Source organism: Chrysemys picta, chromosome 8 (assembly GCF_011386835.1).
Source record: "Chrysemys picta bellii isolate R12L10 chromosome 8, ASM1138683v2, whole genome shotgun sequence".
Taxonomy (NCBI): Eukaryota; Metazoa; Chordata; order Testudines; family Emydidae; genus Chrysemys; species Chrysemys picta.
The window spans coordinates 53,732,187-53,748,828 of NC_088798.1; the positions used below are offsets into that span (position 1 = coordinate 53,732,187).

Genomic DNA, 16,642 nt, shown 5'->3' on the forward strand with positions numbered 1-16,642 from the left:
CATTAATCTACCTGCTCCTTTATTTGCACCGTCAGTTGTCCTGAACATCCCCTCTTTTCTTTCATTTAAACAATAGCCATTGAAATGAAATTGAAAATTGGCAGTTGAAAACTTTTATCCATGAAACTATTTAAATTTAAAAATACAGTACTTTTGTATCTTGTGCTATTTCTAGATAGTGGAGTTGGAGCAGGAATAGACTCGTATTATGAATATTTATTAAAAGCCTATGTCTTGCTTGGAGATGACCGTTTCCTGGAAAGATTTAATACAGTAAGTTGATTTAACTTTTTGCTCAAGTATTTTCCCCATTTAAGAATAATTTTTAGTGTTGTCTGTTAGCTGTTAGATTCCTGCTTTGTACTTCATGGACTTTGCAAGGTTTTTCAGACTCTTGCAATGTCCATACTTCTCATTCTTTCTGTTGTGTTGTAGCCAAACTTGAATTGGTACCGTACCCACGTATGTTCCTCTCCCCTGCCCGAAAAGGGTGCAGTCCTCCTATGTAGCTGTGGGACTGAAGGATCTCCTATATATCTCTCCTTGTTTGCGTCCCACACCCGTATAACCATAACTTTCTAACCATGGAGGGCTGTATTGACACTTTGGAGCTCAACAGTGCTACTTTTACACTGTTTTACAGAAAACCCTATTAATGTAAGGCCTCTCTTATCACAAAGTAAGCTGAAAGCTCCTTCTGGCTTTCAGAGCAACAGATAAAACCCAGAATTTGATTTTCGGGTTCTATCTATTGGAGCAGACCCATGAGTACAGAGACACTAAGCCAGCCCAATGCTTATATGATTATAACCTGCAAAAATATATGTGCCCTTGTTCATAGGTTTATTAGATTCATAAGACTGCTAAATTTTCTGAAAATCATGAACTTTTTTCACTAAAGTGATACAGAAAGGTGATGCACAAATGAAATGAATTTTCTTGGTTCTTGCAAGCAATATAAAAGTCAGAACCATACAGTTAAAAGCCTGTGTATAGCTGCCATTATAATAATTTAATTGGGCTTCCTATTTGTTCAGCCCATGATATAGTATTACCTCCTAAACTCCTCAACTTTCAGTTGAGGACTTTTATATTAAAAACTGAAACACAAACACAAATAAGAGAGCTGTCCTGGGGAAAAGAGGGATTAGGAGTGGGTAAGCAGACAAGTTATCCAAAGGGTTTTTAAACTCTTTGTAGCAGTTAGTCCTGTTCAGTGTTTTTCTTATACATGCATTTTGGAGTTCTCTGCTTCAGCCAAAGTAAGTGAGAAACTGCAGCCATCTTTATTGCTGTTAGCGAGCTTAAAAACCATGCCACAGGAGCCAGTCAATGCAGATGAGGTATAGAAGCCAAACAGAGAAAAAACTTGGATATTCATAATAATGGTTGCTGAATATATTTGTGCACATGTATATGTATATATTACTGTATAGCTGTGCAATAATTATTCAGGCTCTTACATTCTGATTTGTGTAACTAGGAACTGTGTTTTTATTTATGTATCACTAATTGCAGGGGTGCCGTTCCCTGAAACCATTACCTTACTGAAATGAAATATAGCAAACTACTGGGTTCTTCTTCGAGTGATTGTTCATGTCCATTCCAAGCAGGTGTGTGCTCACTGCGTGCATGCCAGCCGGAAGATTTTCTCTTAGCAGAGTCCGTAGGGTCAGCCTGGGCGCCCCCTGGAGTGGCTCCTCCATGGCGTCCAATATAGGAGCCTGCCAACCCTCCACCCCCTCAGTTCCTTCTTACTGCCAGTGACGGCTGGCTGGAACTTTGCTGCGCTCCTGCAGCAAGCCTACCAGTGTCTCAGTTCATGTATATAGTTCTGATTCTCATAGTTTTATAGTTAGTGTTAGTTGGAACTTAATCAGTCAGCTGTTTGGGGGGGGGTTTCCCCCCAGCTCAACCCTTGTCCCCTCCTGGGGCATGCCCGGGTCCCCAGGGTTTAAACTCTGTGCGATCTGCGGGAAGTTTATGCCAAAGAATGACCCGCACTTTTTCTGCTTGAGATGCCTCAGAGAGAGCCACCAGAGAGATTGGTGCCGTATCTGCAAGGGGTTCCATCCCAGGACTCTCAAAGATAGATAGCAGAGACTTAGAGTTCTCCTGATGGAGGTGGCCCTGTGGCCGCAGGCGGACCTCGAACCCGCTGACCCGGCGCCTAGCACCTCGTCCTCGGTGCACAGCATTCTGGCACTGCTAGTAAGAGGGGAGGCCCAGTCTAAGGACTCCAGACCCCAGCACCGGAGAGACTCAGGACATAAGAAGTCGGCCTCCATGCTGCACTGCTCACCATCCCCGGTGCCTGCGAAAAAGAAGAGGCCGGTGAGGGGCCGGTCACCCCACCAGGACCTTAAAAGGCCGGCGGCGTCCACGAGTGTGGTGGGAAAAGCCGTGCCACTGGCGCCTCCTCTGAAAGGTCGCGCTGACTCCTGTCCCTGTTGGAGTCCAGTCAAGTCTGGACCAGTCCCAGTGCCCGGACCATCATAAGGACGTACGCCTCCCATCAACGCCAGAGGCATTCGAGGCGGCTTCGGATCTGATGAGCCTGCTGGTGCTGGCCTCCCCATGCAGAAAGGAAGAGCCGTCAGTAACTGCCTGACCCCTGATCCAATTGAGTGGCAAGCCGGCCATGATGGCGCCACAGTCCCCGCCCTGCGTGGTTCCGGCACAGAGGGAAGTGCCTCCCCGTTCCCTGGCCTCGTGGCACCGCTTACTGGTAACCATGGGTACTGCCCCCCCTTGGTCTTCATACTCGGAGACTTTGGAGTTGGAGGGGGAATCCTATCGCTCCAGCAGATCAAGGAGCAGGAGGTTAGCTTCACAGAGAAGTCAGCAACCTTACCTGGCGCCGTGGCAGCAGCGTTGGCAGCTGCCTTCCCAGTGGCCTTTCTGGACTCCCTGGGCTTATCATTAGACCCAGGGGCAGATGCACGGTCCACGCTCCAGGTCCATGTCGATCTCCGCGACGTCGATAGCTCCAGCGCAATTGCCTCTACCAGTGGCACTGCCGTCTGTGAGGAGTGTGCCACCTATTCAACAGGACCTAGCACCGCCTCCTCAGACACCGGTACTGATGGGGGCCATGTCTTCGACGTCACAAGCACCGCCCAGCATGCCTCGTCGTTCGGCGTCGACCCCGGTACCGATCGTGGTGCCGCCCCCTCCATCTGCACCAGCCACGCAACCCGAGTACCGTGTGCTGCGGGACCCTGCAGGAGCTGAGGGTAGCGAGGAAGGTCATCTGCCGGCGACTTCCTCCTCTTCCTCGCTGGATGAAGCGGTTGTGGGGACTTCGATGGCACCGGCTCTGGAGGACAACCGGGAGCTTCAGCAACTGCTCAGACGACCTGCCCAGAGCCTGGCTATTCAGGCTGAGGAGGTTGAGATGGATGTGGACCTGGTAATGGACATCCTAGCTCCCTTGGGCCCATCTAGGGTCGCTTTACCATTAATCAAGACAGTAGTAGACACTTCCCTACGGCCAAAAGGACGGAGAGACGTTACTTTGTACCCTCCAAGGGGCATAAGCATCTATATGCCCATCCTCCCCCAGACTCTCTGGTCGTCGATGTGGCCAACCAAAGGGAACGTCAGGGGTTCCAGGGGTCTACCCCAAAGAACCAAGAGGCCAAGAAGCTAGACCTCTTTGGTAGGAAGGTCTACTCAACGGGGGGGCCTGCAACTGCGCATAGCCAACCAACAGGCTATAGTGAGCCGGTATGGCCACATCACATGCTCGACCTTGTCCAAGTTCACTGAACTCCTTCCCCAGGAATCGTGAACAGAATTCTCCACTCTGGTGGAGGAGGGGAAGCTGATCTCATGAGCATCCCTCCAAGCAGCCCTGGACGCGGCGGATGCAGCCTCCCACACACTGGCCACTGGAGTGGTGATGCGGCGAGGGTCCTGGCTTCAGATTTCCGGCCTTCCCCACGAGGTCCAACAGACCATCCAGGACTTTCCCTTTGAGGGACCCACGTTATTTTCTGAGAAAAGAGACAAGCGGCTCCATAGCCTAAAGGACTCAAGGGCTACTTTACGCTCGCTCGGCCTGAACACTCCGGCCACTCAGCGTAGACAATTTAGGCTGCAGCCAGCCCCGCGGTCGTATCAGCCTCACAACCGCCCACCGGCTCCACACAGGAGGAGTAGGAGTGGCAGGAGGAGGCAATATCTGTCTGCTGGACAGTCTTCGGGCCAACCAAGGCGTCCGTTGGGGCCTAGACCCCAAATTTGATGGTGCAGTCAAGGACGATCTCCGGTCAGGACCTTGGATCCTACCAACCTTACTTTCTTGTCCCGTCTCTCCCCCTTCTACCGTGCTTGATCCTGAATCACATCGGACCGCTGGGTGCTCCGCATGGTAGAGAGGGGATATTCTATTCAATTCTCCTACCTACTGCCCCACCAGCCCCCCTCCCCGTCCCTCTATATCAACAAACAGGGGGGTGCATGCTCCTCTCCCCTGTGCCAGGAAGCCCTCGCGCTATGGGACTTTTGCATAGAGCATGCAATTCACTCGCGGATGCCTTCCTCCTCTCGGTGCGCACACACCTGCTTGGAATGGACATGAACAACACATCTCGAAGAACAACAGTTACGAGAAGGTGAGTAACCGTTTTTTTTTCATGTCCCTTTTGAAAGAGATGTGAGCTCATGATGTTTCTGTTTTTGTTAGCACTATGATGCCATAATGAGGTACATTAGTCAACCACCTCTTCTGCTTGATGTTCATATTCACAAACCAATGCTAAATGCTCGGACCTGGATGGATTCTTTGCTTGCGTTCTTCCCAGGCTTGCAGGTAAGGTTTCTAAAACCTCCAGTCCCCAGATCACATTAAATGGATTTACTAATAATTGTTCATAAAAACAGATATGAAAAATACATAATATAGTTGTTGCCATTTAGGCCCAGTAATTTAACTAAATGTTATCTGATGTGGAAGAGGGATTTGTTTGCCTTTGCTTTCTCTGCTGGTTATATTAAATCATGCAGCATCACATTATTTCCAAGTTTGTACTGGCTGTTAAGAGGGGAAACTGTCTGAACTTTCATACCTTTCATTATCTACCTGGCTCTGCTTCTTTTACCTCTTAACTCCTTGATGATCATGTAAAATGCTTGACTTAAACTCTAATAGTCTTCCGCAGAAGTTTTTTTTAATTCATATGCAAATCATTTTTTAGGGGAGAGGAAAAAAACCAAACTCCCGCAAGAGTGGAGCAAGATACTTCTCCTCTCCTCTCTCCCCCCTTCGCTTAACTCGCAACTATAGAGATCCCTTTTCTTCTTAGGGTATAGTTCTTAATTGCCAAGCTCACAGCTTACTGATTTTGTTACCCAAATTCAAATTGGTGCCCAAAAGGTTCCAAGGCATATCAGATGCTCAACTTCCATTTCTAGCAGTCTAAAATATATACCTGGCCACCCTACTCATGGGTCTTAAGGGTTTCTGTTGATATTTCTGTCTTACCTTTGTCATTGGCTCCCTTCATTATATCTCCTCTCCTGCCCCCCCCCCCCCCCGCCCCACCCAATGTATATGCTACAGATGTTTGTCATGAGTTCCCTTGCCTGTCTTTCCTCCATGACCTCCAGATTAAATGACTTTGCATAGTCTTCCGGATTAAATGATTTTACAACTGGTGGCAGTGTTGATTTTCAAAACAACCCCCCCCCCCCACCTTTTTCACACCCTTCTCTGAGTGTTCATTGCTAAATCTCTGAAACATGATAAATTTCCTGTTTGTATTTCTTCCCTCTATTTATAATAAATCTTTGTAAGAATACATTTTGTATGGATGCATAAAAAGAATAGTTTCTTGTTCCAGGATTTACTTACAACCAGATTCAGAAGGCTGGTATTATGATTGCATGAGAAGTCCATTCTGCAGCCCGCTAGGCCTTTAAAATCATATGAGCCACTCTGGATTCCCAAGGGACTTTAAATATCTGATTGAGAATCTGTCCTTAGAGCTTTCAAAAGCAATTGTGGTAGCAAAATTTGAACTGAAGGGAATGGGTCCGTTCAAGTCCTGGGCTACAGATGCGTTTTGTAACATCTGTCACAAACCTGGGCAAATTCCCTTTTAAACCAGGATTTCAATCTGAGTATGATCCAGTCCTCTTTCCCGCAAGTCAGTTATGATTGCTGTGAAAAAGTGGTCTCTTAAGGGTTGCAGCCACTCATATGTTTCCTATCCCATGCTAAATAGAAAAACATAAATAAAGCAGATTATACACTGAAACAGAGGATCATGATTTACTGTATTATTGTGTATGCTGGCAATGTATACATTGGTGTGTAGTCTTGTACAGATATCATGCCTTACTTTTATGTATTTATTGCTATTGTTCTTGATTTGTAGGTATTGAAAGGTGACATTAGACCTGCTATTGAAACTCATGAGATGTTATATCAGGTGATAAAAAAGCATAACTTTCTTCCTGAGGTAAGGCGGGAGGTTATATAAACTGATTGTGATCTCAGTTCAAGTAATACTAGACATAATGTATAATTAAAAAAAAAAAAAGCTGGTACAAACTCACATGCACAACTGGAGTGGTGTTCTGGATATGAAACATTTTTCCCTGAGATATTGTAACTACCAATAGTGGGAAACAATTGTTATATAACAGATAAGTGATAATGAATAAATTTTATTTTTTAAACTGACCGTGGATCACTTCACACTAGTATACAAAGTTTACATAACATTGATATGAAACTATCTTCTTGGCTTTTTGCTATTAAATCACACTGACTTTTCATTTCCTTCTGTCTCTTGGTAAAGTGAAACCTGAATCCACTGGAGAAGTAACATGTTCAGGGCCATATTTGCATCGAGCCTCTGAAAACATACCTACGGATATTGTGTTGAGCCTGAAAACAAGTTAATTGTGCACACAAAAGCCTGTTTGCCTTTGTACAATCATTACTGGAACGTTTGCATAGGCACTTAAAAATTTGGTCCTTGGTCTTCAGTGGACAGAGGCTTTCTTGTTTTTCTGGTACTCATTCGATTTCTGAGTAGCTGCTGTAGTATTCGTACTGTAGGTGGCTACTTGCCTGTCCTAGCATTCAGAGATAACAAGTCGCAGTTTTGTTTCTAACATAATCAGACCTGCCTATTCTGGATCTATTCCTTTGCTACACTTGAAGGATGAATAACTTTTAATGTCTGACTTTATCCCATCTACATGAATCCAGAATAGAGCAGAATAAATCAAATGGGCGCATAGGGCCTAATTTTGAACTCTGTCTTTACTCTGAAGTAACACCATTGCCTGACTTATACTGGTGTATGTAAGATCAGAATCAGGCCTGTCATCAGAGAATATTACTTTCTATCGTTTTTTTTTTTCAAAAAGTAATCTAACTGTTGACAGGAATCCTAGAGCAAATTTGGATAGGGTCTTTTTATAATTAGAAAAGGAAATAAATGAGAGAGGAGTAGAGCTTGTTGATCAGGACTTGCACCTTTCTGCCTGTTTGTTTTGAAATCTAAAATAATAATTCACTGTCTGTCTATTTTTATGCCTACATTTATTTATCTCTATTCTTTCTTCCTCAGGCTTTCACAACAGACTTCAGGGTTCATTGGGCTCAGCACCCTTTAAGACCAGAATTTGCAGAAAGCACCTATTTCTTGTATAAAGTAAGACCACTTTCTTCATCACTTTGGCTTTTTGACACTTGGTACTAAGGTTTGGATTTTATTGGTGCTGCGTCCCAAAGCTGAAAGAGTAGAACTGGACCCCAATTCGTCCACTGGTGTCAGAGTTAAATGTTTATGGCATGCAAGCCAGATGTAGGCACTTTTTGTTATTAGAAAATGTCTTCAGAGTTTTGTTTTATAAGGCAAGGATTTTCAAAGGTACAAAGGGGCCCAGCCCCTTCAGATTCAGTAACAGTTGGGTGCCTGAGGCCCAGATTTTAAAAAGTATTTAGGCATTGTTGCACTCAGCACTGCAAGGCCTAAGACTTAAAAAATCTGGGTGTAACTCCCTTGTCTTCCTTGGATTGTCCCAGCATAGTATAGCTTGTCCATATAATGTAAATGGTAATGCACTCTATTTGAAAGGAACTTTCTCCTCTGCATATGGCTCTTCTCTTTTGAAACAATGACATTAAATTTCATGGATGTGTAAAAAAGGCAACATACCAGAAACTAATGCATAGCAAGTAGTTCTAAAAAAACAGCTATACATTTTACATGACATCTAAACATTGTGCAACTTTTCTAAAAAATAGGCTACTGGGGACCCTTACTACCTAGAAGTAGGAAAAACGCTCATTGAAAATTTAAACAAATATGCTAGAGTACCTTGTGGATTTGCTGCAATGAAGGATGTTCGTACTGGAAGCCATGAGGACAGGTAAGTGTGTAGTGATTTTTAAGTTTATTAGAAAATATAAAAGGAGTCTGATTAACTTTTTTTTTTTATATTGAGATTAATTGAATTTTGGACAGATGCTGATTATGTATTCTGTGTTCATCTAAATAAACCATCCCTGAGATTATGCATATTTGATGTTAATGGAATATCTGTAGTCTAATTGGCCTTAAACACCATCAAAATTCATAGCCTTAAATTATAACATTTCTGTATTAAAGTGAAGACAGCCTATTCTGATATTTTTTTATAGATCTTTTCAATAAAACTTGACAGTGGTTAAGTAGATTAAATTTGAAGAATATTTCATTTGAAAAATGTTGACTTTGGAATTCTCAAGCAGTATATTATTATTGTAACACCACTTTTCCATTGAACTTCTTGAACTGTTATTTCCCTCTGTAAACACAGTTTCCTCCTGCTGGAATTCTGCAGTAGTTGCAGCACTCAAGCAGGGCTAATAAGCTCAAAAGTTATCATTGAGGCTGCAGATTTGTCACAGCCTTTTTTATTAAACACAAAGAAGTCTCGGTAAATTTAGAACAGCCTGTAAAAGCTGCATCCCCTGCCTGAACCCTGACACTGTGGGTTGGGAGGGGAGGACCCTAGCACTTCCCTCAACCCCCTTCCCAGGATGGAGCATTGGGAAGGTGGAATGCAGCCTGGATGCTGGAGCTTCCCCCAAGGAGAGCAGCTGCAGGAGGCACGCAGGGCTGAACGGCACCTCCCTCTGCCCTCTATGGGCTGTGCTCTGTGCCCAGGCTCAGGCTCGGGCTTAGACAACCCAGTGCTGCTATTCAGCTCCGTCAAATACGGCCTGCCCGCCCTGCTTCCCTCCTTTCTCTTCATCATGACATACAGGCAGCTGAGCTAAACCTGAGCAGCGCTGCGACTGCGTGTGCCAGGTTACAATGCACAGAGTGGGAAGCTGAGCCCAGCCACCCAGGGCAGGAACTCCAGCTGTGGAGAAGTCACGGAAAAACAGGAATATGACCCTGTTTGACTTTTTTCCCCACCATGACAAACCTGCAATGCTAAGTAGCACTAACTCTTTGGAAATTGAGTATCCTGAGCATTTGTTTTACTGCCACTTTGGGAACTAGCACTGTTCTTAAGGCTATCTTCTCTCTCCCTCTCTCCCCCCTCCCTTGCCCCATAGAATGGATTCTTTCTTCCTGGCTGAGATGTTTAAATACCTTTACCTGCTCTTTGCTGATAAGGAAGACATGGTTTTTGATATAGAAGATTATATCTTCACTACAGAGGCTCATCTACTGCCTCTTTGGCTCTCTACTACAAACCAAACAATGTCTAAGAAAAATACAGTGAGTGACCTTTTTAAACTTTAGTCTATTTTTAATACCACTTTAATGTGTTTTTAGGTGGAAAAATCAGGGTAAAGGGTAAGTTTAAGCAATATAAGATTTTTGACAGATGTTTAATGCAAACTGTTTTATCATGACAGTAATTAGTGGCACCCATGAATATTGTCAATTTTTTCCATGACCAAACCTGTTTTTTAGGTATTTATAACTGAACCATAAAACCTTGCTCCAGGCTGGGACTTGGCAGAAAGATGTCAGAACACACTTGCTTATAAAAAACAAACCAATAAAACCCTAATCTTCAGTTTTTGTATTCAAATAAATATAACATTTTCTCGTTTTCTGGAGCTCAGATTTATTTCCTCTTTAAAAATATTTTAACCATAGGGTAGATTAAATTTGCCAAGTCATTTTTTATATTAAGGGAAAAATAAAATGCAGAGAGAGCGAGCCTGCTGACCTAGGGTTTAGTACCTGGGAGGAAACCCAAGTTAGCTTTCCAGCTCTAGGGCCAGGTCCTCAGCTGGTGTAAAGTGTTGAAATCAGTTGAGCTATAGCAAATAGCAGAAGTTGAGGCTCAGGCTCTTAGTCTCCTTCTCCCCAGGCCAACTGGCAACCCATTGAAACCGCATACTCAGACTCTGCTGGAAGTGGTCATGGTGATGTAGTCTAATCAGTACTTTTCTTGCTTTTTTCATTCTGAGACACTGATATTTTCAACATCAGTAGCTCATCTGACAGGCTAAATAAACAGATGAGAAAGTGAACAGAGGATTATTTATCACCTAGGGATTTCCCCCAATGTTAATCTGCCATTATTTTGACTTGAAGTGTGTTCACTCTTGGATAATTCCTAGTTAATCCCTTACTTAGCATTTTCTTACTTATTTACACAGCATGGCAATATGTACTATAAGGGTGAGACTTCTAAAGCACACCAGGGTGTTGTGCACTAACTGGCCCAAACTAAAGGCTCCCAAGTGTGCGTTAACATAGTGCTATTTGAAAACGCACTACATTAATGTGTAATAGGGAACTTTTAGTTCATGGCAGCAGACCAGTTGGTTAGTGTGCAACGCTTTGATGTGCTTTAGAAATCACACTCACCCACTGTGCATTGTAGACAAGACACTCAAGGTATGTTTATAATAAACATAAGAAAAGACCCATGGCTGGCCTGGAGCCTGAACCACTACATTGCAATTTTATAGCCTGGCAGTCCAAACCACAAAAGCCTATGTGAGATTACCCAGGCTCTGAGACTTGGTGTCATGGGTTTTTTATCCCAGTAGAGATGTGTCTCAGATCAGTTGTGGAAAACTGAGGTGTCAGACTTTTTTAGACTGAGGGCTTTCTTCCTGGAGAACTTAGTAAATTCAAGAGAAGCTTCACAGCTATACTGAGTGAATTCAACATTGAAAATGAAGGAAATACTGGTCTAGGGACCTGAAGACCAATAATTTTGAGATTAGACTTGTAGAGTTCATTAACTCCATTGATGTTAACCTTCATTAACAAAAATTGGTCATGTTCCCTCATAGCTATCTGCACTATTCATTGCTGTCCTTTTCCTGGAAGTGTTGACTGTCTTCAAAACCTTTCAGAAAAACAAGATCGTACCAATAAAAGATAAGCATGGATTTAAAAGGGACAGATCGTGTATTATTAAACCAAAACTTTTAAAATGAAGTTTATACTAATATTTGTAGAAACTCTTTGAAGTTCTGTATAGTGAGTATATTGTGTCCTGTATAGAAGGCAGAATATTTCCTTGATGGTAGCTATGTCCAGCTGTTGGGGAGTATGAAGCAGGGTCTCCAAAAATCAGTAAAAACTGAAGAAAATCAGGTCTAAGATGTGAAATTAAATTCAATATAAGCACTGTTTCAATTGCTAAATACTGATAAAGTAGGGTTTCATTGAAACATATCCATCAGTCTAAGTTACTAATATCTGACTAAGGCAAAGATAGAAAAAGATGTCAGGAGCTTTTCTATCAAGGAAGAAATTGTAAAATAGACATGAGGTTATTGAAATCAAAACACTGATGATTTTAGAATCAGTTGGATTGCAATAAATGGGAGGGGAAAAAGGAACACATCTTAATGGGCTGCATTGCTTATATTTATTCTAAGTACCACTTGAAATATCGGTGCCCTAGTGCATGATTAGCAAGGTGGCCTCCTGCTGTTTCACTATTTGATTTGATAGAAGATAATGGGGGAGCAGATTTACTGGCCCTTAGTTTGCAGACTTTTTTCCCTGTAGGTGGTTTGGCTCTATTTATTTTATGTTGGTCATATTTCTAAGAGAATTACTCACTCAATTACTTTGTATGTAGCAACTTCTTCCAATAAAATAAGTAACAACTTTGTTTTGCTATCGCAACTTGATTTTCTTTCTGGAGCCTTTTTATATGCCTTTAAATACTGGCTCTTAGAAAATTATTAATTGTTGCTAAATAATCTTAAATGACTTTTCTCACAGGTGTGTTGTAAATAGATAAGTATTATACTCATTTTACAGATGGGGAAACTGGGCTGTAATGAAGTTAAATAACTTGCCAGGGATCACCCACCAACTCATTTGCAGAGCCAGGAATAGATACCAAACTATTATGCACTTCTCATGCTATAGTAAAATAGTGGTACACCTCTATCCTGATTTAATGCGACCCGATATAACATGAATTTGGATATAACGCGGTAAAGCAGTGCTCCGGGGGGCTGCACTCTCCAGTGGATCAAAGCAAGTTCGATATAACGCAGTTTCACCTATAATGCAGTAATATTTTTTTGCTCCCGAGGACAGTGTTATTTCGGGGTAGGGATGTATTTGCAAATGTTAATAACTAATCTCTTCCTTTCAAAGGTAAACAAATGTCATTTGACTTACAGTTAAGGTCTGGTTTGAAATTAGTTGATATAGTTTTGCCAACCATAGGTTTATTTGACTGTTGCTATATGGATTGTGAGGAAGAGACTCCGGGGATCGTTCATATTGAAATCTATGAACAGGATGCTAAATGTGGCAAAGTAACCTTATTTATTAATGTTTAGTTTTATGGTTTCTTTGTGTCAAATCATCATAGGCAGCTCAGAAATCAATAGAAGATATTTAACTGAACCGAGATGATCTCATGGAATATTCTTAAAAAAATAATAATCTAAGGCATGTCTGTTGACACAAGGAAATCCTAATGGCCTGGAGCTGCCACAGCCAAAATATAGGCACTATTAACTTTACACCTAAAGCGAAAAACACAGTTTTCTCCTGTCTGAGAGAACAAGAAGTTACATAGGGTACCAGATGTTTGGTGCGGTACGGCTTGAAATCACCACTTACCAGTAGAGGGCCTAATCCTTCAATTTCTGTAACTAGTTTTTTTGTTTTGTTTTGTTTTTTTTTTTTTTTTTTAATTCTGGACATTGTGGATGCAAAGATAACCTTCCAAATAGGAACCAAGGCAGGACTGCATTTGAGTCTTCAGCTACACACCTCTGGTGCCTTTGCTGCTGTTCATATCTTTGCCAAATTGCAGCAAAATAGAATCATGACCAGCATCATTTGTTTCATTCTGATTGGGAATGCTACGAAGACAGACATGAGAGCTATTCAGAAAGGAAAATAATATAAAAATGGAGACTAGGGGACACTTGGAATGTTAAAGGGTTCAAACATTAACACTTAAAATTTTATGCACATGCCAAGAAGCTAGCAAAAAAGCAGGCAAGTCAAAGTCCTACTACTCCTCGCTAGTAATTGCAGTTGTATATGATATCTTCCTACCTTCAACAGTTATATGCTTTGTATGTATACAAATAACTTTTGAAGATGCAGTCTACTGTTTGATATTTTCTTTTGATAAGCAATTTAGAGTAATTGGGTTTCTTAATAGATAATCTGCTTTGTACATTTTAGACAACAGAATACATGGAGCTGGATGACAGTAACTTTGAGTGGACATGTCCGAACACCCAGATTCTCTTCCCAAATGATCCTATGTATGCTCAGAGTATCCGTGAACCTTTGAAAAATGTGGTGGATAAGAGCTGTCCTAGGGGCGTTGCCAGAGTGTAAGATGCATGTTTTATATCCTCCGTTGCTAGGAATGGCCAGAAAATTGGCTGTCATTCAATTAAAAAAAAAAACAAAAAACCTCCCCATCCCCTCTGCATATGTTAGTCAGATATGCTTACTTTGTTCACAAGATGGTATTCCTTTTGGCCCTGCATAGGCAGTAAAGCTAGCTGCATTTCCTACCAGTGTTCAGCTATAACTCCAGCTGCAGTTGATTATGTAAGAGTAGAAGGAGCTCAGCACGAGTTGCAGATCCTAAATTAGGATTGCGGTAGTGCCAATTAGAAAAAAAATCAATTTGTAAACAGAGCAAAGAGGATCTGAAATCACTGAGAATAAATAAGAAAATTAACAGGTTCTTTTCTATAGTCAACTGAATAACCCCTTTTCCTTGACTTTATTTTATTAATGCTGCCATCGATAATCTTGTACTTTATTTTAGGTTGTTCTGTAAAATTTGGAAAATGCCTTTATATGACTTCTGTAATATTTATGCAGGTGAAAATTAAGTGGGCCAAGTAACATTTGCATTATATGCATCTGATGCTCAGTCTGTTAGGGAAACTGGCTTTTCTGGTTTTATTAAAAATTTATTGCCAACATGCTGAACATTTAGAAATGATATTGAAGGGTGCTGGCTCACACTTTAACCAGATTGCTGATGTATCAATTTTACATTATCAACATTGCACTGGAAAACTGTTGGGGGAGTTCACAGCTTTTTAAAACAATTATAATTTTAAGGTAACATTTTACCAAGAGCTTTGTTTGCTAGAACTTTAATTTTCAGCTTGAGATACTCCAGTGGAATGTTCAAACAGTGGAGGATAGGAATGGGTTCTGATGGCTTTGTGTATATTATGTCTCTAGCTTTGCACACCTCTCATGTGTAAAACTGTTAGATAATTTTGTAACAAATGTACCAGTATGAAACTTTGATCCTTACCATCTTTGGCAGAGAAGAGAGTTTTGGGAGTGGACCAAAACCACCACTGAGAGCCAGGGATTTCATGGCCAGTAATCCTGAGCATTTGGAGATACTGAAGAAGATGGGAGTCAGTTTGATTCACCTCAAAGATGGAAGAGTACAATTAGTGCAGCATGCAATTCAAGTAAGACCCACATATATTTTGTAGAAATCTTGACCCATTGAAATCAGTAGAAAAATTCCCAATGTCTGCAATAGGAGCAGATTTCATCCCTTGGTTTCATTCTCTACTTCCACAGTTTGGGTTGCTTAGTTTTAAAAAGGGACCTGCTGAAGCTTTCAGCATACTTTTGTAGCAACAAAGGAAAGGTAAATGTGATAAATAATATTTTTAAACTGGTTTAATTTTTTTTGCCTCTTTTTCTTCAACTTTGTCTTGCCATTATCTCACTTGTTATAACCGGTGCCCCATTTACGTTGCAGCAAAAGACTTGGATTGTGCAACATCTGCAGAAATTAATGTGAATTTTTATTGTATTATTCATTTTCATATTTAGTTCAATCAGTAATCCTTGCATTTGTTTAATTGGGTATTACATGCAGTTTTTTGCTGTCTGTAAACTTAATTTTCAGTGTGCTACAGTTTTGCACTAAACAGCATAATAGAATTTTTTTTTGGAGGGAAAGCTGCAGATTTTGGTAGCTTGGACATTTGTAGGGTGACCAGATGTCCCAATATTTGGGGCTTTTTTAATATGGGCTTCTATTACCCCCGTCCCGATTTTTCACACTTGCTATCTGGTCACCCTAGACATTTGGCACCTGAAGAATGTGGGAGAAGAATATAAGCTTTACTAGCATGATCAGAGGTGTAGTTCTTAAGTGTTATCAGCTGTAGATTCAAAGTTAACCAGCCCTCCAGCAAAGTTAAACTATTGTTTCAGGCTGTCTGCAGATATAAGCAGACATCACTGCATGAGTTTGCATACAGGTCACATTTGGAAAGTTGTCTTTGCTGCCATTAAGAATAAAAATTTTCCTTTTTAGAATGAATGCATAGATTGTGAGGCATAATTTTGTTTTAGTTTCCGCAGCAGATTTGGCAGTCTCTGAATTGTAGAAGATATAGTACCCTAATTAAGAGCTCATTGTAAGGAGAAGCTGGACTGAAAGAGAGAGCACTTGTTCTAACAAATCTAAAAATAGCACAGACAAGGGGGAAAAAATGAGTAGTTTAAAAAAATTACAAATGTTCGTTCAAATGTGCTTTAGAGTAAAAATTCCCCCTTCAAATAGCAAGATCATAAAATAATTACTAAATCATTTTAAATGTGTATTTCTAAAGCTCTAGTGTTTTATTTATTTTGGCATCAAGCTCTAGATAAAGCGTAGTTTTATTTTTCAATTTTTATATAATAGAACAAAAGTATCTTTTTCAAACAGTACAGTCCTGGTACTACATATGTATGTGAATGGATTTTTTTCATTATAGTAAGAGAATGTAATATTTAAGACAACTATGAAGCTAATATTCAAGTCTGACTATCTAATATAGTATTGGCACATTTGTATATGTGACGTAAATGCCATAAATAAATTGATATGTAAAAGATTAATTTGATGTCTATTTAAGTGTGTCTCTAGAAATTAAGTTGGTGCACCTAATGTATCATAGTAGCCCAAGGATACATTAAGGTGGATGGTTTCAAATACATTTTGAAATACTTTGCACTTGCTGTATCATGGATTTAGAGTTTATAATCTTATACTTGGCTTTGTCAAAATTCACACAAGCCCCTAGTTTGGAGCATAAAAATTATTTTCAGGATTAGAGAGAGAAACCAGAATCCTATCAAAATAATTACCCACTTTTGTAAAGTGAAAAATGTTAAAGGGC

General features: G+C 41.0%; 1 protein-coding gene across 4 annotated transcripts in view; it reads left to right on the forward strand.

The window, feature by feature from the left end:
* The window catches only part of EDEM3 (ER degradation enhancing alpha-mannosidase like protein 3), a 51,235-nt gene that overhangs the window by 23,333 nt on the left and 11,260 nt on the right, over nucleotides 1-16,642 (forward strand). For 2 of the 4 annotated variants that reach the window (XM_005290715.5, XM_065555651.1), the window contains 8 exons: nucleotides 176-273; nucleotides 4,691-4,816; nucleotides 6,384-6,467; nucleotides 7,590-7,673; nucleotides 8,270-8,394; nucleotides 9,572-9,737; nucleotides 13,659-13,813; nucleotides 14,776-14,929. In XM_005290715.5, the coding sequence (XP_005290772.2) occupies nucleotides 176-273; nucleotides 4,691-4,816; nucleotides 6,384-6,467; nucleotides 7,590-7,673; nucleotides 8,270-8,394; nucleotides 9,572-9,737; nucleotides 13,659-13,813; nucleotides 14,776-14,929 (992 nt within the window). The remainder of the gene's footprint in view (nucleotides 1-175; nucleotides 274-4,690; nucleotides 4,817-6,383; nucleotides 6,468-7,589; nucleotides 7,674-8,269; nucleotides 8,395-9,571; nucleotides 9,738-13,658; nucleotides 13,814-14,775; nucleotides 14,930-16,642) is intronic. The other 2 variants (XM_065555649.1, XM_065555650.1) reach the window with 2 other exon arrangements.